Source organism: Beta vulgaris, chromosome 4, assembly GCF_026745355.1.
Source record: "Beta vulgaris subsp. vulgaris cultivar EL10 chromosome 4, EL10.2, whole genome shotgun sequence".
Classification (NCBI taxonomy): Eukaryota; Viridiplantae; Streptophyta; class Magnoliopsida; order Caryophyllales; family Amaranthaceae; genus Beta; species Beta vulgaris.
This window is the reverse complement of record NC_079205.1, coordinates 47,062,302-47,090,045: the sequence shown is the minus strand read 5'-3', so window position 1 is coordinate 47,090,045 and position 27,744 is coordinate 47,062,302. Positions and strand designations below refer to the sequence as shown.

General features: G+C 34.9%; 1 protein-coding gene and 1 long non-coding RNA gene across 2 annotated transcripts; both read right to left on the bottom strand.

The window, feature by feature from the left end:
* Window positions 1-10,825: 10,825 nt before the first annotated feature.
* Window positions 10,826-11,759, bottom strand: LOC109134680 (uncharacterized). Its single transcript, XM_048642260.1, has 2 exons — window positions 11,277-11,759; window positions 10,826-11,203 (listed from the first exon to the last, which is right to left on the bottom strand). Exons 1-2 carry the CDS (start codon window positions 11,757-11,759, stop codon window positions 10,826-10,828), a joined length of 861 nt encoding a protein of 286 aa, XP_048498217.1.
* An 11,431-nt stretch (window positions 11,760-23,190) lies between these two features.
* On the bottom strand, window positions 23,191-24,099 carry LOC109134782 (uncharacterized). Its single transcript, XR_002039719.3, has 2 exons — window positions 23,826-24,099; window positions 23,191-23,511 (listed from the first exon to the last, which is right to left on the bottom strand). It is a non-coding gene; the product is annotated as an uncharacterized LOC109134782 (long non-coding RNA).
* Between the last annotated feature and the right edge of the window lie 3,645 nt (window positions 24,100-27,744).

The window sequence follows — 27,744 nt, the reverse complement described above, 5'->3', positions numbered from 1 at the left end:
TTGGCGGATACGTTTACAAAACCGTTGTCAAGGGAACTAGTGAACAAAATGAACAAAGGGATGGGTCTTAAGCCTATTGATCAACCTATGGTGAAGGAAAACTCTATTTGATGTCTAATACAACGTTAGATCTCAAATTCAAGGAGGATAGTACTTCTCTAAGAGGTTGGGAGCACTTGTTTAATACATCCCGAGGTTAGTGCTTGTTGCTACAATGATAAAGAGGTTGAATTTTATTCTTAATAAATCTTTGATAAGGTGCTCAATTGTAGGAGCATGTCCGGAAAGATTTACCTATGTAAGCTAGAAGTTTGGCCGCTTCATCAAGTCTTAGGCTTGACTTGGAATGCTTATGAATGGATATGGACACCAAGGCTTCATAGGTGTCGGAGGTTTTAAGAACCTAGTTTATGTTTGTGTGTATTAGTAACTTCAATAATTTGTAATGGTTATATGATTCAAAGCTTTGTCTATCATTATGATCTAAATTATTGTAAAGATTACTTTTACTAAATGGAAATTCAATCGTTAGATATTTCCATGATGCATGAACATGTGTGTTTGCGATTTATAGCAAGTTGAAAAACTTTTCAACATTACCCTATAAATGGGAGGAGGATTGTTGGAACATTTATAGGGTAATGGGTTTGAAACTCATAAGGGTATGTACTAGAAGAGGAGGAGGTCTAGTATGCAAAAGGCTAGAGTGCATCAAGTGGCAAAACGCATTGATAAACCAAGGGAGACAGAAGACTGGCCGCGAGTCGCGACGGTTGTCGCGGGTCGCGACCAGTGGCCCGTCGCGAGTCGCGACAGGGTCGCGGGTCGCGACCAGCGCCTCGCGACTCGCGAGCTTTTCGCGAGTCGCGACGTGTCTTCTGCCTTGGAATGCGAAAAGATGCCTTGACGGTTTTATGTCCGTTGTGATGTTATGGCCTCATTTTAATGACCTTTAAGGTCCTTAAATCAGCTGATTAAAGGCCTTTGATGGGTGATTAAAATGGGGGTTATGGATTGTTTACTCTAGTCAATGAAAGGTTTATGATTCCTATATAAACCTTGGGATTCCTATGAGTGGAGGGTTGGAAAAAAATCAGAATTTTCTATTCTATACTCTCTCAAATACTTCTTGCTTAGCTTAAGAGAAAACTTGCAATCTTCTCTTGAGTGTTCTTCACAAACACAAAACACAAGTTCTTGTTTGATTCACTTAGAAGATCATCTAAGTGGATTGTTCTCTCCATTGTATCTCATTAGTTATTTCGTGTTAACCCGGTGATCCTAGAGGGGCGAAATTAAACTAATAGGAAAGCGTAGTTTCCGTGCCTTGGAGTGGATATCCGGTTCTCTCAATGATCACAAAGTCTAACATAAACTAAGATTACCTGCCAATAGTAGATTATCAACCAAAGCCAAAAACATTTTTTCCCTTTTTCCAAGAGTAAACCAAGTATTTAAAGAAAATTTGTATGAACAAAGATATATGTGGCTAAATATAATCCTAAATAATATAAACAGATAACAACTGTAATTAGAAATGTAGAAAATTAGTAATACCAACTATTTATGATATTGTTATCAACACTCAAGTCAACATCCTTTTTGGAAAATTTGCCAATTACTTAATTAAGCACTCTTTAGAAATTTATATGAATAGTAAAATCTCAAAAAATAGTTAAATTATTAGCAATAATTGAGAAAATAAATTCTCATGATAATGATATATAAGCATCAACGGCTCTATTTGGCGATGATTTGTGGTAAGCTTTGCATATAAGTGAGAAGCTTAAAAGCATCATAATCTTCGGCCACCAATGAAGCATGAGGTTGACATGTTGCAGAAGATATACATAGACTTTTCTTGCTTTCGGTGGGCATGTAGTAAACTTGTGCACACTTCTTAGACGGGCCAAAATTGCTAGCTATTACAACAAACTTGGACGTATAGTATATAAGTATATAATCCAAAAATAGTTTGAGAAAGTTGAGGTGTTTGTTGTTTGTTTCTCCCATCATATCATTCAAGACTGATAATATGCTGAGTTTTTTTTTTAAGAGGTGATTATTTTTTTTAAAAGAATAAAAGAGGTGCTTTCTAAGCAAAGAATTGCATTTAACCTATTTTATTGACGTAATACATTTGTGGGGCGATTCATATGTTGGTGATGCAAGCAAAGAGTAGCATTGTGTTATTGTTTGTACCATGGATGAGTGTAGGGTGAAGGGGAAGGGTTGTGTACTTGTGTATGGACTATGGAGTGATGTGCCGAGCCTTGAGCTAATACCTCGGAGGAGACATGCCCTAGGACTTCAAGCACGTACGGGAATATAGAAATAAATTGATTTGTTTTCCAAAAATTGTAGTAGTGCAAAAAAAATTGTCATTTAAAAGAGAAATAAAGTACTCCCTCCGTCCCAGAGGCGGATCTTCTAAGGGTAAGGATTGGGCCTGGCCCTTGGAAGATGTTGAGAAGAAAAAATACAACTTGCTATTTTGTCTAACCCAACAAAAAGAAGCCCAAAATATTATAGTTAATAGAAGCCAGGCTTTACCCGTGAGAGGGAAATACCGAAAGAGGAAATGAGAAAAAGGAGTAGAGGACCCACAAAAGGCATGTCCCTTACGCTGAAAAATAATGTGATGTTATTTTCTAAGATTCGCCACTGCTCCGTCCCATAATATAGTGCTTGTTTCTCCCTCATGAGATCAAAATATAAAAATTTTGACGAAATATTCACATTTGTATATATATATATAAAATATTCATGTGAGATCTTGTTAGATTCGCTTCAATGTAATTTCATAATATCTTTTTATATTTTTTATGAATATAACGAATTGAAGATATTGAATGTCAAATATTCATGTTGGAGATCGTGTAAGAAAGAAACAAACACTCTATTATGAGACGGAGGAAGTAATTAATTGATAGTAGTATGACATGGACAAATGAAATTCAATTAAATTCAACACAATGAATATGCTATAAAGCATTATTGTTCATAAGGGGTGAAAATTAACTAAGGATGTCTTGGCATATTGGTTAAGATTGAGATGCTGTGAACGATAGGTCACATGTTCGAATCCCCCTTCCCCTTCTTTGTACTTTGTACCGCCTTCGTGACTCATATGGATCAAAAAAAATTAAGGGGTGAAAATTCAATTCCACCGGATGCTCATGTTAAATAGAGATTTATTTGGTAACAATGTTGAGCATATGGCTTGGTTGTAAAGTTAGGCCCTGTATGGTGTTTAAATTTTGTTTATTTTGGGGTTATTCCGCCTTCGCATATAATTTTGTAGTTTCTGTTCAACACTTTCAATATTGGATGAAGATTCAACCATGATACTATATATATAAAGGCTAAATTTTAGTGCTTTGATTGCAATTGGTGTTAAATTCTCACTAAATAAAAAAAATCTAATATAAGAAACAAATGTAATTATATATGCAACTAATTTATAGCACTTCTTGTCTGACATTTCAATCAGTTCAGGATGACTTTTAACATGAATGAGTCTGAAAAGACTTTGCAAGAGCTGCATGGGTTGTTGGTCAATGCTGAGAGGAACATCCCTAAGGAACCAGAGAAAGAGATTGTGATGGTTCAAAAGGGAATGAGTTTCAAGAAGAAATGGGCACGAAAGAAGGACAAAGGCAAGCAAGTTGTCGTTGTTGCTGAAAAACCCAAGCCAACCGCCAAGCCAAAGGTCGCCGCTGAAAGCAAGTGCTTCCACTGTCACAAGATAAGACACTGGAAACTGCCCTCTATACTTGGAGGAAAATAAGTCTGGGGCTTCCGCTTCATGTATATTTATTTGTTATAGAAATCAATTTTACTTCTACTTCTTTATGGGTATTTGATACCAGTTGTGGTTCTCACACAGTTAATGATGTGTAGGGACTAAAAGGAAGTAAGAAGTTGGAAAAGAGTGAGGTAGAGCTGCGCATTGGAAATGGAGCATGGGTTGCTACACTTGCCATAGGAAGCTATAGTCTGCATTTGCCATCTGGATTTATTTTAGAACTCAATAATTGTTATTTTGTTTCTTCGATAACTAAGAACATACTTTATGTTTCTATTTTGGATTCTGAAGGATTTTGTTTTGAAATTAAGAACAAGTGTTATTCCATTTCCTATAATAATATGTTCTATGCCAGTGCTAAATTGATAAATGGCTTATATGTGCTTGATAGGTCAGTACAAGTCTATAACATAGATAGCAAGGAAAAAAAAAATCAAATGATTCAAACCTAACCTACATTTGGCATTGTCGAATGGGTCATATAAACCAAAAGTGTATCCAAAAGTTACAACAGGATGGTATTCTTCTATCATTTGATTTCGAATCATTTGATGTATGTGAATCATGCTTAATGGGTAAGATGACAAAGTCACCGTTTACTGGAAATGGTGAAAAGGCCAGCGATCTGTTGGGCCTCATACATACAAATATTTGTGGTCTTATGAGCACAAAGGCAAGGGGAGGGTTTAACTACTTCATTACCTTCACTGACGATTTGAGTAGATACGAATATGTCTACTTAATGAAACATAAGTCTGAATCTTTTGACATATTCAAAGAGTTCCAATGTGAAGTACAGAATCAACTTGATAAGACAATAAAAGCACCGCGATTTGATCGTGGTGGGGAGTATTTGAGCCAAGAATTTGATGATCATTTAAATAGTTATGGAATTCTTTCACAATTAACTCCACCAGGAACACCGCAGTTAAATGGTGTATCTGCAAGGAGGAATCGAACCTTGCTAGATATGGTTCGATCAATGATGAGTCTTGCTAATCTTCCGATTTCTTTTTGGGGATATGCTCTCGAAACAGCTACACACACACTAAATAGGAGCCCATCAAAGGCTTTACAAAAGATTTCATATGAGTTATGGAATGGAAAAACTCCAAACCTGGCTTTTCTTAAGATCTGGGGATGTGAGGTTTATGTAAAGCAGTTACTATCAGACAAACTTGCACCTAAATCAAATAAATGTCTCTTTGTGGGATACCCAAAAGAGATAAGGAGTTATTACTTCTATAACCATCAAGAGAACAAAGTGTTTGTTGCTCGTATGGTGTCTTTCTTGGAAAGAAATTTGTTTCTAGAAAGACAAGTGGGAGTAAAATAATACTCGAACAAATTCGAGATGAGCAACAACTAGAGATGGTTCACACCATGTCAGAGATGGACCGACAAGATGAAAGTTATGTTTAGGAGATGACATACTCAACGCGTGAACATTTGATCCTACCGTCCTACTTGAATGTAATTCAAGCGAAAATCTTCAAGAAGTTGAAGAAAACATTTCTCTTGATGCTCAAGCCCCACGTAAGTCAAGTAGACTAATTAAGGATTCCAATCAAGAGGTTGGTTGATTTCCTGTGAACTGAGAACTTTAAAATTATACTTCTGGAAAATTCAGAACCTACTACCTACAAACAAGCTTTGACAATTCCAGACCCTGAGAAATGGCTTCAGGCCATGAAGTTCGAGTTAGACTCCATGTCTGAGAATAAAGTTTGGACCCTGGTCGACTTCCCTGATGGGGTTAACCCTATTGGATGTAAGAAGTGAGTGTGAAATACCTTTGTTTACAAAGCAAGACTGGTTGCAAAATGGATTCAGGAAAATTCATGGTACAAACTATGATGAGACCTTTTCTTCAGTAGCAATGCGTAAGTCAATTCGGATACTTTTACCGATTGCTGCATTTTATGATTACGAAATTTGGTAGATGGATGTCAAAACTGCATTCTTGAATGAACTCTTGAATGAGGATGTGTACATGACACAACCTGAGGGTTTTAAGGATCCAGAAAATCCAAAAAGTGTTTTCAAGCTTCAAAGATCCATTTATGGATTGAAGCAGGCATCTCGGAGCTGGAATCTTTGGTTTGATGAGACAATCAAACAATTTGGTTTCCTCAAAAGCGAAGAAGAATCTTGTATTTATATATAATAAGTTTAGTGGGAGCAGCCTAGTCTTCTTGGTTTTATATGTAGATGACATACTACTTATGGCAAATGACATACCAATGCTTGAATCAGTCAAGGAGTGGTTGAAAAGTTGTTTCTCTATTAAGGACCATGGAGAAGTTGAGTACATACTGGAAATTTAAAATCCATAGAGATAGGTCTCGAAGCGTGATTGGGCTATGTCAAGAAACTTATATTGATAAAGTTCTTGCAAGGTTCAATATGGAAATCTCAAATAGAGGACTCGTTTCCATGTCACATGGCATATTGCTTAGCAAGAGTCAGTGCCTGACTAAGCCGGATGATTTAAAGCGAATGAGTAGCATCCCTTATGCTTTGGCTATATATAGGATCTATCATGTATGCCATGATAAGTACTCGACCAGATGTTGCATATGCCTTGAACATGTGTAGCAGGTTCCAAGAAAATCTAGGAGAAGCACACTGGACTACAACTAAGAGCATCCTTAAGTACTTGAGAAGAACTAAAGGCTTGTTCTTAGTCTATGGAGGACAAAGTGAGGTGGTTGTTGAAGGTTATACTGATGCTAGCTTCCAAACCGACAGAGATGATTACCGCTCCCAGTCAGGGTACGTCTTTCTTCTAAATGGAGGAGTAGTGAGCTGGAAGACCTCAAAGCAAAGCATTATAGCAGACTACGACAAAATCAGAATATTTAGCAGCGGTTGAAGCAACTATGGAAGCAGATTGGATAAAGAAGTTTTTGACAGAGCTGGATATCATACCTAGTGCTCTGGAAGGGATTGAGTTATTTTGTGGCAACAATGGTGCTATTGCGCAAGCAAAAGAGCCAAGATCCATAACAAGTCCAAACATGTAATGAGGAAGTTTCACCTCATTCGAGAGATATATAGTTGACATGAAGGATGTCAAGATCTGCAAAGTTATACGGATGAGAACGTGGCTGATCCGCAAACTAAACCACTACCTTAACCGAAGATGAGTGTCACGCTATGGCTATAAGCTTGAAGCAAATGATGGAGTGGCTTTAGATTGTACTAGGTTTAGAGAAACTTATTACAATGTAGAAAAATGGTTTTGCTATTTTATGTTTATGAGAAATAAATTTCTTATCTTATCTATTTTTGGTCTGGTATTAAATAATATGTCCGAAATATATCTTGAATTCAATGGTTTTGTCAAATATGTGATTTGATGAATGAAACACCATAAGTGAACAGAATTCATAGAATATTATAGTTTCTAATCTAAGACATTAAATTGGACATAAATGACTTGTTAAAGGATAAGCATATAAGATTGATTGATAGCGATTCACGGGTTATGGGAACATGGAGATGTTTAATCGATCATGTGAATATGTATATTTGATAAATGACCGAACAAGACCTACTTAGAAGTTTTATAACTTCGAAATTATATTAGTGGATTCCTAAGACATGAGTGGAACACTACTTAACCCGATGATTGGTATAACTTTGATACTATCAAACGTCATGTCGTAAAAGCGGACTATAAAGGCAACATTCAGGTAGTGCTAAAAGTTGAGTGGGAGTTTTGGTTGCCACAAGATTGAAAAGTCCTCCTATATGAGATAGGATGGGAGTCTTGGCCCCTTAGAGAGTAAAAATTGAAAAATGCATGACCGCGCTCAAATGGATTATTTGATGATCATTTGTTTGTCAATTCGAATTCGAATTTCAAGGATTAATTTTAAGACTAGTATGGATGACATAGATATATGGTCATACTATCAGATTAGACACTGAGAGACATAAGGAATTTGAATATTGCACACTCGTCTCAGACAAGTGGGAGATTGAAGGAATTATGTCCTCGACTTTAATGCAATTACTAAATATAACATGGGCCATATTATGGAGATAATAAAGTAATTAGATTGGGTCATCTATACATCTTGCTAGAGAATGTTATAAAACTTCATGTTTAGTAAATAATAAACCCAAAGCCCAATTAAATGGACCCTACAAGGTCATACTTACACAATTTGGATTAATAAAAAAAAAGACCTAGAGCCCATGAAGGACTCTAACGGTGGCCGGCCAAAGAGAAAGAAAAGGAGAGGATTCCCAACCTAATTTATTCCTATAATTAGGTGAAGGAATTAGAAAATAAAGCAGTCAGTTTTATCTCATTATTTTCTCTTTCATTTTTTCTCTCCCTAAAAAAGCTATGTAATACTGCTATAAGAAATAGAAAAGTCCCTCTTATAATTCATGAAATTCCGTTTATAATACTTATAATCCTACACTTGTTCCATTAGAAAGCACCACCAATAATGTTTATCATTTCTGAAAAAGCAAGAGAGATTCTACATACCATATCATAGTACAATTAAATAAAGAAATACAAAAAAAGAAAAATACAGTAAACGAACAAATAAATTAATTAAAACAAGAAAAATGAAGTACAAAATAATATGCATTGTCAAACTAAATAAAAAATCTAAAAAAAATTCAGACTTAAAGAAGATTTATGCAATGTTTCTGTAATATATACATTAACAAGCCAAATTAAGAAACTATTTAGAACAATGAACAAACTAAATTAAAAATAGAAAAAAAGAAACTCTAACCCTAACCAGAAGATGAAGGGTAGATAAAAAAAACTCAAACCTAATTCACGTTCCTTCAATAAATCCAATTCCAACTCAAATTTCTTCAATCTCAAACTCTTCAATCAATAACCACTCCTTTACCAAACACTCATAATTTTCTTAAGTAGCATTTTAATCTTGTCCAACCGCTAACCGCTACATCAAACGCTAGTGCCAAATAGGGTCTGTACCTAATAATCTTAGGGTTTCTAAATATAATCTCATCCGTTGGATTGAAATCATCAACGGATGAGATCAGATCTCATGTTTTTTTTTCCTCTTTTATGTTTCAATACACAAGTAATGGTTAAGAAAGGAAGAACTTGCATCAGTATCTCAATTTCAATTCTGTTTTTTTTTTTTGATAGGCAAGGTAAGGTATTATTGCATCAAAATATACCAATGTGATCATACTAGAGACATGCCTCTAGATGAGGGACAACACCAGCATGCTACACAGCCTAAACTATCTCTCTTTAAGAGCTACAAACCATCTATGATCATTATGGCTAATTTTCTTAGGTATAATACTATAAATTCTAGTATATACATTGTATGTGATGCTATGAATGACAATATCTATACACTTCACTTGACTGTTCCAGAAGGCATTGTTCCTCTCTCCCCAGATGTGGTAAATGGTGTTCGTGATGGCAGCATACAAAACACTTCTTCTGAACTTACTCTGCTTCTTCTTGTGCATACATCTTATCAGGGAATTGTAATTAAGATGAGTGTCATGCAATCCCAACCACGAAAGAATGCTCATGATGCATCTCTTACTGAAGTAACAGTTGAAGAATAAATGCATATGGGTTTCCATGTCATCTGCACAAAGGAGACAACAACTATCCTAAGTGATGCCCATTTTCAGTAGCCTATCCTTTGTATTCAACCTTCCTTGCATCACCAACCACATTATTAACCGATGCTTAGGTTGTCCAAGTCTACACCAGACCATCTTTGCCCAATACACCTCTCTATTTGTAGGAACCATACGTTGGTAACTCAATTTTATTAAATATAGAGGCAAGTTAACTAGCTGAACCTCAGATATATGGCTTTTCATGATGTCTTTCACTTTGCAAATTGCTCTCCAATACCAACTATCATACACCTTTGGGGAGTAATCCCACCAGTTTTGCTCTTTCAGATAAATGGAATGGATCCATTTGACCCATAGATTATCTTTTTTTTGTTGCAATCATCCAGACATACTTCCCCATGGCAGCCAAATTCCACCTCTGGCCATTTATTATACCCCAGCCCCCTTCTCTTTTTGCTATGCATATGTTCTTCCATGCAACTTTCCCAGGGCACCTTGACTCTGATGTACCACTCCAGAGGAAACTCCTGGAGATGCTATTGATATGTTTAATAACAAGTCTGGGCAATATCATGATCTGAGCCCAATAGATTTGCAGTGATATCAACACAGAATTAACCAAGGTTAGTCTCCCAGGAAAGGACAGGTTCATTGAACTCCACACCTTGATTCTTGCACACATTCTTTCCACTATTTTTTCACATTCAGCTGCAGATTTTCTCTTAGAACAGATAGGAATGCCTAAGTATCTGAATGGAAATGAACCTTTTATGAACCCTATCATGTCAAGTATCCTTTATACTTCTGAGTTGTGCATACCATAGCAGAATACAACAGTTTTTGAAGGGCTAGCTTGTAGACCTGTTGTTTCTGAGAAGAGTTTAAAACCTTGCATCATCATGTGCACTGACTTGTACTCACCTTTGCAGCATAATATTATGTCATCAGCAAAACAAAGGTGAGTCAGTTTTGTATCTCTACATTTGGGGTGGAATTTGAAGCCTTCTTTCTCCCCTACCTTCCTCAGAATTCTAGACAAGTATTCAATACAAACTACAAACAGCAGAGGTGATAGAGGGTCACCTTGCCTCGAGCCTCTTTTACCTTCAAAAAATCCATGGAGGGAACCATTTATAGCCAGGGAAAACCTCGGGGGTCCTTACACAGGCCATGAGAAGCTTGATAAAGTGCTCTAAAAACTATAGACCCACTAGCATTTCTTCTAGGAAGTCCCACTCAACTGTATCATAAGCTTTTTGTAAGTCAAGCTTAATGATACAACCTGCCAAAGACTTCTTCCTTTCATACCCTTTTACTAAGTCTTGGCATACCATGATATTATGCACTATGAATCTATTCTGCACAAAGGCTCCTTAATTCTGAGCTATAAAATCAGGCAGTATGCTACTAAGTCTGGCACATAACACTTTTTGAAATGCACTTGTAGATTGCATTACAACAAGAGATGGGCCTAAAATCTTTAACACTTTCAGCACATTTGCCCTTAGGTATGAGGGTGATGCCGGTAGCATTTATTTCTTTCAAGAGCTTCCCTGTATTAAGGAAATCCAGCACAGCATTGTAAACCTCATCACCTACTATCTCCCATGCACCTTTGAAAAAGGAACTACCAAAACCATTAGGTCCAGGGGCCTTCCCTCCATCAATTGCCCACATTGCAGCTTTGATCTCCTCCTTTGTATATGTAGCATTTAGCTGGCCCTTCATCACATCATCTAGCAAGGGCCCATTATCTACCACTGATTGCTTGAGTTTTATTCTAGTCTGCAGTTTAGAGCCAAGAAGGACCTTATAATACTCCAGAAATACTTCAGGCACCTGAGCTGGTTCAGTAGACCAGTTTCCATGCATGTCTTTTATGGAAAATGGAATTCTGAATGTGTCTTTGCTTGATTGCTTGATGAAAGAAGCTAGTGTTCTCATCCCCCTCCTTCAGCCATTCACTTTTAGCTTTTTGAGCTAAAAATTGCATATAAGTCTTATGAGCACTTAAGTACTCAGTCTGAGCCTCTCTCTCCCTATTAGCAATGTCTTCATTAGAGGGGTCAGCATGTAAGGCATCCTGAAGAACTTGAAAAGCCAGATAAGCTTTAGCATCCTGAGCTGCAATGTCACCAAATCTCTCTCTATTCAACTTCTTTAGTTCACCCTTGACTGCTTTCAACTTCTTAACCAGTAAGAACATTTTAGTTCCACTTTGAGTCTGTTGCCAAGCCTGAGTAATAATATCCATATACTGAGGATGTGTCTGCCACATTTTAAAGAACCTGAAAGGTTTCTTACCCCCTGTAACAGCGGGAATGGTCAAATTACCCCTCATTCTTGAAACACACTTCAGTAGCAGGGTATTTATTACTACTGCCCTCTTGTTTAGAGAACACTCTACTACTGCCCTCTTGTTTATTGTTCCATGTGAAAAAAATTCCACAATACTTGGCATCCTCAATTGCACATAAACTAATGCAATTATGAAAATCCTGCATTTCCTGCAATCTGATTGCACTTCCAATCCTTTCATCTGTGTTTAACACACAATTAAAATCCCCCATGAGTATCTAGGGACCCTGAATTCTCCCACCTAACTTACCCAAGTCCTCCCAGAGGGTCTTCCTCTCCCCTTGAGTATTATGAGCATATATAAAAGAGTAATCAAACTCTTCTCCATGCTTAGGTACTATTTTACAGTGAATGAATTGACTTGAACTCCAGTGTGGACTGACCTGAAACTCCACAGGGTTCTAGGATAGGATTATCCTTCCCCCTGGGTGATGCATACTATTTGAGGTAAATGGCCACCCCCCAAACAACTTCAAGTATAAGGCTCCCAAGTTTTGAGCCTTAACTTTTGTTTCAAGAAGACAAACTAGGCTGCATTTATTTTATTTCAGAAAGCATCCAATATCTCTCTGCTTATCAGCCCTATTTGCCCCCCTGACATTCCAACACAGCATCCTATCCGTCCATGTTAGGAGGCCTTCCACCTCCCTCCCCTATCTCAGCCCTTTGTCCCTCCTCCATCTTCTCCTTTTCCTGCAATCTTCCATCATCTGAGACCTCTTGAACATCCAGAACCTGAAATGAGTTGCTCACAGCCACTCCTGAACACTTTTCCTTCCTACTCTGACCAGGTTGTACTACACTAGTACACCCACCATTTTCCTCCTGCTGCAGCCCTGCAACTGGTACCACCTTAGTGGCTTCTTGAACCCGTTTTTTTACCTCCCTCTGTGGTCTACCATGTCTCTTCTTACAATCCTCAAATACATGACCCAGTAGGTGGCAATGAGTGCACATAGTGGGTCGCCATTCATAACCAATTTTAATCTCCTTCATATTACCATTCTCATCTTGGAACTTCACCACATCAGGTAAATGTTGTGATATAGCCACCTCTATTTGCACTCTAGCAAATTGCAACTTGTCCCTATTGATGGTTTCTTGGTATAATTGTATAAATTTTCCAACTGAACCCACAATTTTACTCAAACACCTGTTTCTCCAAAATTTCAGCTCCAGATTCTTAAGTTGTATCCATATAGGAATAACTTTTATCTCTTTCTTGAAATCAACAATGTCTTTGTGCCATGGGTTACACACAACAGGTTTCGTATCAAATATAGGTCTATTTTCAGCTAGAATTTTATTGCGATTTTCTATAGAAGTAAATCGGACAATGAATACACCATGATCAATGCTGGCTATCTTATCAATGCCCATATTCTTCCAAATTCGTCTAAAGAAACCATCAATTACAGTTAATGGTGGATTCGCACCAATTACGGAGCATATAATTGACGAATTCCAATAAGTTACTTTATCTTGAATGTCATCGATCACTATTTGCACTACATCATCTTTCAATCCACTAACATTACTATCAGGTTTCAAGATTGGGATTACCTGATCATTCTCCATGGGTGATTGTCCAGTTTTCATCACCGATAGCCATGATGAAAAGGTATGATGATCCTCCATCTGATTCTTCATCGCTGCAATTGAAGCTTTAGGGGTGGGAGTTTCACCTTCCTCTTCCGAATCATCCGATTCCACTGTCATTGCTGAAACCCCCAAAAGTTCATCCATGGATTTTGTCTTCTTCGCCATCGAATCAGAGACACTGCCTTTTTGTTTATTCATCGATATTGAATCTGTGGACGAATTTGAGCTTTTGGCTTTTCTTGCCATGGCGCCAAGCGCATGATAAGGTATCCTACGCCGAGAGAAAAGTCAAGAGCGCGAAGATTCATCTCAATTTCAATTCAAACATGGGTTTTGTTAACACTCCACGGCCCGAGAAATATTTACTATCGGAACAGAGGAAAAAACGGAGTCTTTGTCTAAAGAAACGCGTTGAGAAAAGACAGATGTATGGAACCTTTCAACGAGATAGTGCTATTTCAACTCTCTTAAAATTTTTAATCCTTCTCATATTAATGGTTCTAATTGATGATCCATGATATCATTCTTTAGACAATAGAAAATAGAATAACCTAGCACATCGATTAATGACCTAGCACGTGGATTGATGATCTTATATTCTTATCATCTTAATAGTTGGTGTCTTGATTTAGTAACTTACAATCTTTAGTAATTAGTTAATTATTATTATTTCATTATAATTTAAAATTTCAATTATCTTTATTGAAGTTATTATTAGTATTATTTAAGTATAACTATCATTTATTAATTAGCATAGTATTATTATTATTAGTAGTATTATTATTATTAGTATTAGAATTATTATTATTATTGTTATTATTATTATTATTAATATTATTATTAGATCAAAATTGTGAATTGAGTTTCTAAATTTCTATTAGACTCCTTATAGCATTATTTATACAACTATCAGTCCATACTCAATTAAGTAATAGTATAATTATATTTATTTAAGTGATGCATTCATTAATCTCGTCTAATAACAACTTTTTTCAATCCAAATACATGTTTTTAGTTTTGAAATGTATTTCACATGAAGACTATTAGCTAAAATAGTGTATTATTCTTGAATTAGCTTATAATCTATATTGATACATTAATTAATTTTATCTAGTAACAACTTCTTTCAACTATCTAGGAACAGACTAGTGAGTTATTGAGTTCGTATAAGTCTAAGTGAGTAACTGACTAAATGCTAAATTAACTTATGGTTGTTAATAGATTACTATCTATTTAGTACTTGTTAACTTATTGACTTATGGTTATGTTCAATATGATTTATATAAACTGTTGTTATATTTTTTATTATTATTATTATCGTACAACATATGAACTTTCGTTATAATCATTTAGGCCTCATAAGAACCGTTGTTGTAAACATATGATTGTCATTTGTTACAATATTATAACATATCAAGAGTCGGTGTACTAATTTATAATCAATATAGTATTTAGAATGGTTTTACAATTATTTCATTACCAATGTACTACTAAAATGATTAAACATCTTGATAAAATAATTTGTTTATACTTCATCACATATAGTCACAACATATACACATATACCACATTATGTTTACTATTGTTATCGCTATTATTAGCTTTGTTGCTACTGATTGTCAGAATCATGACCCGTCCAGGTATGACCTGGTTCATAGTGGTATACCCAGGTCCCAGAACCTGTTTAAGGACCTATTTTGACACCGCTAGATAGATAAGCAAATCCTTAACAGTAAACAAATAAAAATTTAAAAATCCGCCATCAAGAGATGAGATAGATGGACTCTCAGATGATTTAAGCTACAACTACAACTAGCAGAGTAAACAAAAAGTTGGAATATAAAGGAATTTTTCCCAAATAATGCTTGTTTAAAAATTAATTTTCAATTCACGTCAAGTCTAAAATTATTTTTGACCCTACCGTCCACGTGAGATATATGTAGAAAATAATTTTTTTATATAAAAAAAATCAGAGTAGAACTGCTAATGCCATTAGCGATTCATTTAAGATACATTAACAGGACTAGTGGTTCGCTGATGACCCAAGTCATATAATCTTATTAACCCTGCTTTCTCTCTCTTTACACTTCCCCAAATAAATAAGACTTCTCTTTGTTCAAACTATGATGTATACCGCACAACACATTTGAGTGTCTCACGTTGATAAAAGAAGACAGATGAGTTTACTTTATAATGCAAGGGGATATATATTATCCTTACTGCCATATGATTTTAAGGTGGAATCCCTTTTGTCTTGTGAATGACTCTCTCTTCTTGTGATGTGGTGCGACCCATTGCCCATATATAAGACACTTTCTCTATCAACCTCCATCGCGACCACTGTACCCATCGACAACCTCCTCCGCTCGGCCAACCATCGATAGCCTCATCCGCCATTCGTCGCCACCACGCCATGAGATGCCGACCACCCTTCAACAATCTCCATTAGATTTGCCATCGGCTGTGAACATTTGTGCTCATGTCAGATTTGAGTTGGTCATCCTTCCACCTCTAGCCCTAGTTCTTGATTACAATTCACGACTCCCTTTCTAAAGTTATTCATTGGTAATTGATACCATAAATTGATGTCAATTTTCGAAACTGTTGTTTGTTTAATTAATATTGATTGTTGTTATGTACTTTATTTATTCATAATGTAAGAGAAGAAGAATCATATACTTCCTCCGTTTCATAATAGATGTCACATTGTACATTTTTGGGTGTTTCAAAATAGATGCAACAATATTTTTTTCCCCTTATTTAATTAGTAACTTTTGCCTAATACTTTTACCATTTTACCCTTATTAACTTGTTTTGAGTACACTAATTTACTTCACTTTATATGTGGTCCCCAACAGTTTTTTCCCTCCTTTCACATGGGGACCACTACAATTAATCTACTTCATTTTATACTACTTAAACATGCTTAGGAAATTTTGCCTAAGAGTCCGTTTTAACAACAATGTGATATCTATTATGAAACGGAAGAAGTATATATGAGATATTATCATCTATTCATTCATTGATATTGTATGATGCAGTTGTTTTTCTCTATTTTTTTTTAATTTTCTTCTTGGTACTGAGAGTAGTGGTGTAGTTGAGTCAACCGCTACTGCAAGTACCGATTCATGAAAAATTTCAACCACTATTCGAATTAGCGGTTTCCTACTAATAAGGCAATTAAAAGAATTATTTTGCACCTTTCTATTTTACGTGGACGGTAGTGTTAGAAATAATTTTAGACTTGGCTAAATTGGAAATAAAATTTTAAATTAGCATTGTTTGGGGAAAAACTCAAAATAGAGGCATACCATCTATTGTAAACCAATGACGGTCCCTAGAAGTGTCCAACACTAAAGACTAGGGTTTTGAGTAAGAAAAAGACAAGGAGACAAAAGGTAAATACTCCCTTCGTCATCTATTAGTTTACCCCTTTCTTTTGCACAGAATTTTAGGAGAAATAATGTTGAGAGTCATAGAAAGAAAGAGAAACTATTATTTTATATTAAAGTTGAATGTATGTGTGATGAAAAGTTTGTGGTCTCCTTCCAAAAATAGCAAAAAAAGAAAGGGGTAAACTAATAAGGGACACCCTTAAAAGAAATACGGGTAAACTAATAGAGGACGGAGGGAGTAATTTTTTAAAAATCATTAGCTATAATTTTAAGCTAGTTAATTATTCAAGTTCGCTACATATACTTCTTCTGTCTCTCAATAGATTTTCTATTTTTACTTTTTATGTTTGTTAATGCACATTTTGTATTACTAGTAACTCTAATAACATATTAGTAAATTACAAAAGTTTGATTTTCGTAATATATACCAAGAAAGGAATTAAATAAAACTCAGAATAGCTATGTTTTTTCTTATTTATTAAAAAAATTATGGAAAATTTTCGTACTTATAAATAGTGTTATGATTAGAAATGAGAAATTTATTAAGAGACAGAAGGAAGTAGTTACTAATAAATATTAGTTGTCTAACCAATCATATCAATACTTTGCTTCAATATGGTACTCCTTTGTTACGTATATTTTACTTAATAATATATATTGTAAACAATCTTACCAGCTTAAACAAGTTACCCGACAATGTTTTACCTATTTTTTTAGGTAATTCATTATTAACAACTTCTTGTTGGGTTTCTACCCCCTCTTTTTATACCAAACAAATAAATTATTAACAACTAACAAATTAATTATTCTCCTCTTGCTCATTCCCCTAACTGGCAATACTCCCATCTCCCATAAGGAAAAAGCTTACATTTCTCCTTTCACAAGATTTATAAGGTAGTATAGGAGAAAAGAACCATTAATTTTTTTTTTGCTTTTCAGCATTTTTATACGATATATTCACAATGAGGAAGAGGTGGAAGGCTGTTAGCTTACTAAAATATGACCCAAAATTCCAGTATTTTACCCAGGGTTTAAATTATCATTCCAATAAAAATTGGGAAAATTTACTCTTGTTGTGGCGATCGAGCATGGGCTTTATGCATGTTGTCTTCTAGTATATTAAGCCTTGTGTCAGCTTCTGAGTTGTTGTACCCTACAGACTAGTAGTCTAGCCTAAGTCGATCATTTGGTCAATTATCTCTCCTAATAAATAAAAATATATATAATATACTTAGGGTGCGTTCTCTTCACCTGAATAACCCTAAACTGAATTGAACTTGTCTGAACTGAACTTATTGGATTTGAACCTATTAGACCTAATTGGACCTGATTTAACTTATTGGACCAGATTGAACCTGGTTGAAACTTATTCACCTTATCGAACCTAATTGAAACTTATTAGACCTCATTGAAACTTATTAGACCTTATTAGACCTAATTGGAACTTATTTGACCTTATTAGACAAAAAATTGATGAGTAATAACATAAATATTACCCCTAACGTAAATACTACCCCTCAAAATTTATTATGAAACAATAATTATTAAAATTTTCCCTTTAAGAAAACAATTATTATTAATTATCTCTTATGATTAACAATTTAACAAAAGAATATACTATTTATATACTTGCCTATACACAACTTCCACCACTAATATATTTAATAGTCTTGTTTTGATTTCATGGATCTCTAGTAGAAAACCAAAAGTTGATCATTAACATTTATTGCTAACAAGTGAGAAATTACCACGTGCAGAAAAATATGGAATTAATATATTTTTTTTAATTATAACATAATTAGATAATGCTAATATAAATAATAAAATATTAGACAATAATACAAACATTTAATAATATAATAGACGATAAATACAAGTATAATACGATATAATCATTGTGGTACTTTAATTAAAATTTCAAATAATAACATAATCAGCTAATAGTAATATGAATAATAAAATAATAGATAATAATACAAATATTTATTGATCATTGACTATTTGGACCTTATTGAAACTTATTGGACCTGATTAGACCTGTTTGAAACTTAGTGCACCTGATTGAAACTTATTGAACCTTATTAGAGTTGATTGGAACTTGTTGTCCTGATTGACCCTGATTAAAACTTATATGAACTGAACCAATTGGACCTGAAACTTAATGTATTAATGTGAAGAAAACGCATCCTGACCAGTATCTACTGAAATGAGATAGGGCAAATTTATACTAATTACTCATTTTGAAGATAGAGGTGACCCCTCTCCCAAAAAATGGTTAGAGAGAATCAAAGCAAGAGAAAGAATAGGTATATGTTGGCCAAGGCAGGGACCATGATATTGATAAGCTGGACCATATTGATATTATCATATGCATGCGCACGTCACCTGCATGTTCACAAGTCACAAGCCACAGTTCTCTTTTCACACTATTGCAAGTTTCCCCAAATATCACATAAAGACGAAATCTCAGCATGCTGTTGGGGACAACTTTCCAAGGGGTGGTTTTGTTGATCATAGGAAACTCCCATTAATGGCATACAAATAAACACGTACTTCACAAACACTTCTTCATATTTTTACCATACTAATAAATATTACAATATGTATACATATGTATTTAAGCAACCAACAAAGAGGCATCATGTGATGCTATTGAATGATAGCGTAGTCAAGACAAATTTATAATCCGGATATGTGTTATAATGAATCTATACACATTATTGTGTGCTCAACTTGGCAATATTTGTTTGCTATTCTATCTTCAAAGTTTTTGTGTTGTGTAGCTAAATAGGGTTTCCCAACAAAAAAGATATGACATAATACTCAACAACCATATCATAAAGATGGGAGGTATTCATGTATATCAATGTACTTCTGGTTTGATGTGAACAAGCCCACCAAAGTTGTAAGTTTATAAAACTTTGATGGGAAATTATACAGAGTGCTTGTGTACTTTAAGCGTCTTCCTAATTGATAAGGTGATCTCCACTTAGTACTTGGTAGGCATTTTCTAGAACAATTCTAGGTTTTGAAAGATGCTCTAGGAAATTATTATATCTCCGTATCGGACAGTCTTGCAAAATTTAGGGATCACGTACTAAGTTAAATTATAAAGATTATAAATTTTTGTGAATAAGAAGAGACGGAAGAGTATTAATGGATTCTTTTGGAGAATACAAAGAACGAAGCAAAACACCAAATAAAAATTAACATCTTTGAATCTGCATCCAAAATTACACTCGATAAATTAGAAGCGAACACCTATAATTAGATCATTTGTTTTTTCTTTTTAATTTGTGCGGATAACTAATAGAATTGGGCTCTTATATTCTGGGAGTCCCATTTAGTTGATCACCTTGTACATGACCTTAGCCGCCCCGAGTTCGTCTTGTAAAAGACCGCCTACTTTTAAATTAAAACTAGTTATTAGGCCCGGGCTATGCTCCGGGTAAGAAAAAATTTCATTTATTAATATAGTACTTTATGATAATAACAATAAACACAACTTAGCCTAGTGGTTAAGACTTTAGTATATGTACTTGAGGTCTCGGGATCAAACCTTATACTACATAATTTCTAATTTTTTTTATTGTACATAGATTACATGAACTAAAACTCCCTAGGGGTAGTACTGTAGTGGTCAACACTGCTTTTCAAATGATATCATGCATACATAATTAATTTTAATGAACATGCAAATATATTTATTTTTAAGGATGCAAGGGATATGTTTAATAACATTAACTGTGGAAACATGGATCACTAAGAGAAGCTAGATGAGATGGTGATTCTTTGAAAACCTTTACATAAGGTCAGGGGTTCGAGCCCAACCTTCAGCATATTTATTTTTAGAATAATGACCACTCGACTTTGTTGGTTAACAGACACGTGGCGAAATTCTAGTGGCGGGAGGAGGGTGCCACGTGGCGCATCGACGTTGTTACGCACGCCTTTTAATATATTAGTATAGATTAGGCAATAGTAAGCCCAATATTAAAAATAGAATAAGCCCAATAGTAACTAGGTTAATTTCTTTCGGTCAATAGTTTAATACATTTAGTGACTAGGTCTACTTTTATATTAAAATTAGACCGTCTCTTTTAATAATTTTTGAAATAAAAATATAGGTTAAAAATCATTTACTAAACTAGGTAGGTATGATTGATCAATTAGTAGATGAAAATAAAGCTTCATTATCATGACACTATGGCTAGAAAAAATAAAATTGTTTTCAAATTCTAGGTGTTTTAGGTGTTAAAAAAGGAATTTTTGCTGCTAGGATTACGTTTCAATATCTCGAAGCTCTTGTTTTTGCTTTTCTGATGTTGTCATCCATAACCTCCTAGTTAAAAAAAGTTCCTCACTTGTTCATAGAGTAGAATTTGGAAGAGAAGTTAAAAGATGAGTATGCAACTCGACAATTTCTTTTGATGATTCGAAATATATTATCCTAATAAATTACTTATCTCCAACAATTGTACCTACAAATCTTGAGAGACAACGAGAATAGTTCATAAAAACGACTCTAAAAAGATCATATGAAGTATGAAATTTGTTCAAAGAAAGCAGTCATCTTGTTTTTCTTAAAGGACTTTCTAAGAAAACGTCCTTTTATTAATAAATTATCGATCTACAAGTTCTGCCACAATTTTAAAAAAAGGGAAAAGCTAAATGCAGTCCTAAGGGCTGCATATAAAAAGCTAAAAATGGAAAAAACAAGCATTAACTGATCATTTATTACATAGATTAATGCAAACTTTTGTCATAAATCTACAACTACATTCCATTTTAAGCAATGTATTTATGTCTTATATGCAGCCCTTAGGGCTGCATATAGCATAACCCAAAAAAAAATCATCTTCTACAAGTAAAATGGGTTTCAAGATATCAAGTGTACAATTATTACACTGCTTGATTAGAAACGTATATAGGGCACTAAAAGACAAAATATCAAGCAAACAAGTGAATAGATGAAACAATTTCATACTAATTAACCCCAAATTAATGGAGACAACTTGGAGGCAGGTTACCAAAGGAAAGAAAGATGTGGAAATTAATTAAGAAACAAGGCTTAGTTAGACTAATCTCCTAATTATCGTACGTTTAATACACCAAACACGTTATGTGATGTTGAAAAACCACATGTTACATCAAACAGATAAACACTGGAGAGAGATGAGAAGGGTAGCTAGCTAAGGCCAAGGCAATCAAGAGAAACTGCGGCATGCGAGACAACAAGTAAGTTGAATGTATTTGGGTTATACAAGATACACATAGATGTCAAATTTGTTGAGACAAAATTCATGGTGTAAACCAAAATGTGCTCAAAAGATAATGTTGCAAACGCATGCTATCAATATCAAATGGTTGTGAATAGTTGGCTACATGTGTTGTACATATGAGATAAGACTACTCATATGTTAGCTAGGCATTCATGGCTATTCCAACTTTTTCAATTTGTTAAGCCAACAAAAAAGAAAATAACACAAGATTTATATGTACATAAAGGCTAGATTAAAGTCTTGAATTTATATTCATTCAAATTACATTAATATTAGTAAATAAATTATATCATGTACTTCCTCCGTTTCATAATAAGTGAAACACTTCTCTAAAAAAGCTCTCATATAAAAGAGAGAAGTGTTTCACTTGTTATGGAACGGAGGAAGTAATAAAGAAGGCATAAAACAGACTTAGCACAACACATATATAAGACTCTATATACGCAATACATATATAAGACTCTATATATGACTCTATATACGCAATAAGTGAAACACTTCTCTAAAAAAGCTCTTACATGAAAGATAGAAGTGCTTCACTTATTATGAAACAGCGGAAGTAATAGAAGGCATAAAGCAGACTTTGCACAACACATATATAAGACTCTATATACGCAATACTTCATTCTCGCCACTAAAGTTAGTCCGACATTATCTAATCACTTAACCATCACAAACCGGACTAAGTGGCTAAGAACAAAAGCAAGAAACAAAACCAATTTCTCAACAATCTAAGGTGGTCCATAACAATTCCATATGCATGTAAGGAGAACATATGCAACTTGTTATACTATACTTTCTTTGTATAGCTCTTCATGAACCAAAGTTCCAACATTTTTTAAGCAAATTATGAGCCGCACATATTTTAAATACTGTTCTATATAGTAGCAGTTAATGAAAGAAAACAAGTGCACTGGATCTATAAACTTTTTCATGTATGATGATGATTATCTCAAATTATGCCTTAATGTAAGCATGTATATATACATTGTACTTTCAGTATGCTTTCTCTTTCGCTTCCCCCTTTCGGTGCACAACCTCATCATTTCCATTCAATAAAGTATGTTTCAGCTAAAAAAAAAAGTCCTAACACCATGAAATCTTTCGAATTAAGTAACTAGGTCGAAGAAGGGGGTTAATTAGGACAAACAAATTGATCATTAATTATTTATTTAGATAATAAATTTATTTATACAAACAAATTAAGTACGACTTGACTCTAGTTAGATCTACTAATTAACAAACAGAACAAGATAAGAAACATCGATCAAAGAAATGAAAAAAAAAAACACATTTTATCTCCTAGTAATTAGTACTATATAATCTTAGGTGCAATTAACCTAAGCATAAAATTAAAAAGAATCTATGATATACTTATATACATATACATATGGAACAGTGCATGAAAGGGATATAAAAGCTTACTTCCCCAAGACTCGAGGAGAGATCTCAAAAACTGCAAGTAAATGATCAGACAAAATTATGGAAGTAAAATCGAAAGGGTCAGTTCAATAAAAATAAAATAAAAAAATTCCCACAAAACCCTAGCTAATTAAAACATCATATGTAGCTACAAAGTATTCAGAATTCTTTGTATATAATAAGATTCTTCACATATAAACATAGCACACCCAAAAAGAAAACCAAGATTCCTGAAAAACCTTTCATCAAAACACATATAACTAAGCATAAACATATATATAGATCAAAAAATAATACTATGAAGTACTATATATATGAGATAAGATTGAATATATATATATTACATACCTTAAGATGAAATATAACGAATTATATCTCATATCTCTTGGTTTATCTAGCGTGCTCTCATGAACAGGTGAAGCTACCACATGATCTAATCTTTCTCGAGCGAAGGGAGAAAGAAAGAGAAGAAAGAAGAGGATCGAGAGAGAAAGCTCAGATCATGCTGGCAGCTTCAACTGCTAGTAAGGCACGAAGTCGCAAGAAAGGAAAAAAAGGAAGACATGGTTTTATATTTGTTTTTTCCTTCTTCTTGAAGAACTATATGATGAGATCAGAGAAGTGAGGAATACGGAAAATGAGAGAAATATATAGTATATATAGAGAAGAACTGTAGAAGAGAGGGATGGGAAGGTTGAGGGTAAAGACGGTAAAATTGCAAAAATATTTTGATATTTCCAGGTTTTATATTGAATTTGTCGTTTTCTACTTGTAATTGGCATATAGACTTTCTATAGAGAGTCAGCCAAATTGGCAAAAGTAATGCCTAGTTTAGTTTTTAGGGAGACAATTTTTTTTAAGGATGGTAAGATGAAGGCACAATTAGATCCAAATCTCTTGTAGATTAATTTAATATGGGTTAGTGAGAAGATACTTTGAGTTGGAAATGTTAAGGGAATTCTCTTTGTCAAAGTGCTTGTGGTGAGAATTGAACTCCTAATATTTAGGTTAGAATATTCTTTCGTTACCACTAGACCAATCTTATTAGCTTGGTTTTTGGAAGGAAAATTAGTTAAACTAGTATTTGAGCTTGCACCATTTACCAAATTCAAAAGTTAATAATAATAATAAAATGTCTTGACATACCATATACCTACACAAAATGAGCTCGAAAGGTTTATTGATAACTGATAAGATATGAAGGCTTAAAAGTGAGGAATATACGTTTATTTAAAAGCTAAGCTATACATTTTTTTATCACAAAAAGAAGTTCAGAGTTATAAGTTCTTTAAGAGCATACACCATAGTTGATCCAAAAATTTGGATCATCAATTATTTTAATATTTCCCCTCTCTTCCACCTCACTTGCGATCTATCATTAGTTTTCATGGGGTTTTTTACCCCCACTAAATAATCTATAATTTTGGGCTTTTAACCATTGGATTGCTTTTTTTAATGCCATTATATTGTTTCCAACTCACCATGCATGGAGCCTACCATTTATTCTCTTTCATGAGCTTTGGCTATGATCCAAAATGATCAGATCATTGTAATTATTTGATCATCCTTTTCTCTCTCTCCTCTTTTTTTCTCTCTCCTAGATCTTTATTATATTTTTCTTCCTCTCTCCTCATAATCTGCTTGTAGATCATCCAATGAGCTTACTCTAAAATGAAATGTCATAACTAAAATGTGATACATCAGAACTTAATGTGAGCTAGACTTTTTATTGATGAAGTGAAAAGATTAAAAAAAATGAAGAAACAAATTATAAAGTAGAAAGACTTTAAAAACATTAAGTCCAAAAGAAACAAAAGAGAAGAATCTATACAAATATATTAAAAGGCGTGCGTAACAACGTCGATGCGCCACATGGCATCCTCCTCCTACCACTAGAATTTTGCCATGTGTCTGTTATTCAACAAAGTCAAGTGGTCATTATTTAAAAAATAAATATGTTGAAGCCTGGACTCGAACCCCTGACCCTATGTAAGGGTTTTCAAAGAATCACCATCTAATCTAACATCTCTTAGTGATCCATGTTTCCACAAATTTACAAATTAATATGTATTGTAATTAGTTAATGTTATTAAAACTTAAAAATAAATAAATTTGCATGTTTATTAAAATTAATTATGTATATATGCATGATACCAATTGAAGAGCAGTGTTGACCACTACAGTACCACCCTTATATTTACAGTAATACTATAAACAAAATTTGATCATAAGTCTGTATTAAATATGGGCCTAGGTTGCATCCACGTCTAATATATTGAGAAGCATTCCTTAGAACGTATATGTGTCATGTGCCACCATCCCTTATTGAGTAACATTTTATTCACGTCTTTCTCATATAGTAAAAAAAAAAGAAAAAAAAAAAGAGAAGCATACGTGAACATTCGAACCCACAACCTCAAGTATGAAAGAAAAAGATACAACTATATATCACTCCACTATACTATTATTGCTTATTTAATCAAAATTAATGATGATGTATGAAAAGAGAACTTTCGAAATCCATATAACGAATGACATGACTTTTTAAATGAGTATGAGATGGCTTATATAACTACTACTAAATTGTAGCACAAAAAAACCCTGAGGCATCGCCCAGGCCTAAACACTAGTTATTATAGATAAAGAGAGAAAAGAGTGATAAATGAAAGATGTAGAGTAATAAATGAAAGGATTTTTTAACTAGAATAATACAAATTTTTTTTTATTATTAAATAATATAAACTTTTGCCCAAAATTCCTTCAGTAGGGCATCACCAATTAGTCGCTTATTGGCGCAGGTAAATTGCTAACGTGACACTTACTTCTTCTCCCTTGTTTGCTCTGGTTCTTCCTCCATTTTATCATTTCATTAAACTCTCTTGCTCCCCCTCCACTATCTTTCTCCCTTGCCCACCCTTACCCTACCCCAACCCCTCCATTGCCCTTTTTCCCCTGACAGAGCCGCCTATTCCCTCCAGATAGAGATGGCCAATAGTGCGGGCCAATCCAGCCCATTCAGCCCAGCCCACCTTGTGGGTCGTGTGGGTCGGGCCATCAAAAAGTCCGGTCCAGCCCAGCTCAAACCGTGAAATTGGTGGGTGGGCTGTGGGCCAGATTTCTTGAGCCCAGCCCACTACTAAAACCGCCCAGCCCGGACCATGAAACCTGTCCATCCCGACCGATGAACCAGACCAGCCCAATCCAAGTAAATATTGAACCAAATTGTGTATATTTTAATCAAATTGTATATATTTTAATCAAATTGCATATATTATAATTCAATCAAATTTAAAAATAATAAAATTATTCATTAATATTAATATTTGTATATTTTTTTTAATTCATTTTAAAGATATTATGTAACAATAATGAATAATTTCAATGATTAAATAATTTTGAAAAAAAAATTCTCATGCCGGCCCGTTATCCCGGTCCAGCCCACCAGACCCACAAACCGTGAAAACCGGTAACAGAGCGGTGTGGGCCAAGATTTTTCAGCCCGCGGACCAGCCCACGCAACCCATGAATTTTATGGTCTGGTCCTGGGCCGTGAAATCTCAGCTCAACCCACTACGACCAACGGTTTGGCCCGCCCAGCCCGCACCAATGGCCATCACTACCTCCAGATAGTCGCGCGGGCGCTGCCCATTCCCCCGCTGCCACCCCTTCCCCCACTGTCACCTACCCTTTGACCAACACCAACACCAAAATCGTACCTCACCCAGTTGAATAAGCTCCCCTCCACCCCAAAACAAACCTCACCCACCTATAAATAGCCGCAACACCCAAAACAACCCCTCAACTACCCGAAATCACGCCCCCTACCTATTACCCACCTCTCACCCCCATAACAACCCTTCACCACAAGAAATTATCCCCTACCTAAAACCCGCCGCCCTATCCGGAAATCAACCCCACCTAGAAATAATGGTGGTGATGTTTGCTTTGGGGGTTTATTGGGGTGGTTTGGGGTTTTTATTTTGTGGGTAATTTGGGGTTTATGGTGGTATGTGTGGTGCTGATAGGTATTAGTGGGTTCGATTCATGGTGGTAGTGGCTGGGTTTTGTGTATTTCGGGGGTGAGAAAGTGTAGGGGGTGGTTTTTGAGGTTGGGTGGCTGGGATTGGTGGTTTTCGAGGGTGAGTTGGCTGAGTTTTGTGATTTTTCGGGGTGAAAGAGTGGAGGGGGTGGTTTTCGGGGGTGAACAGGTGTTGGGGGTGGTTTTGGGGGGGAGGGGGGGAGAAAGACGTGGTGTTTTCAGAGGTAG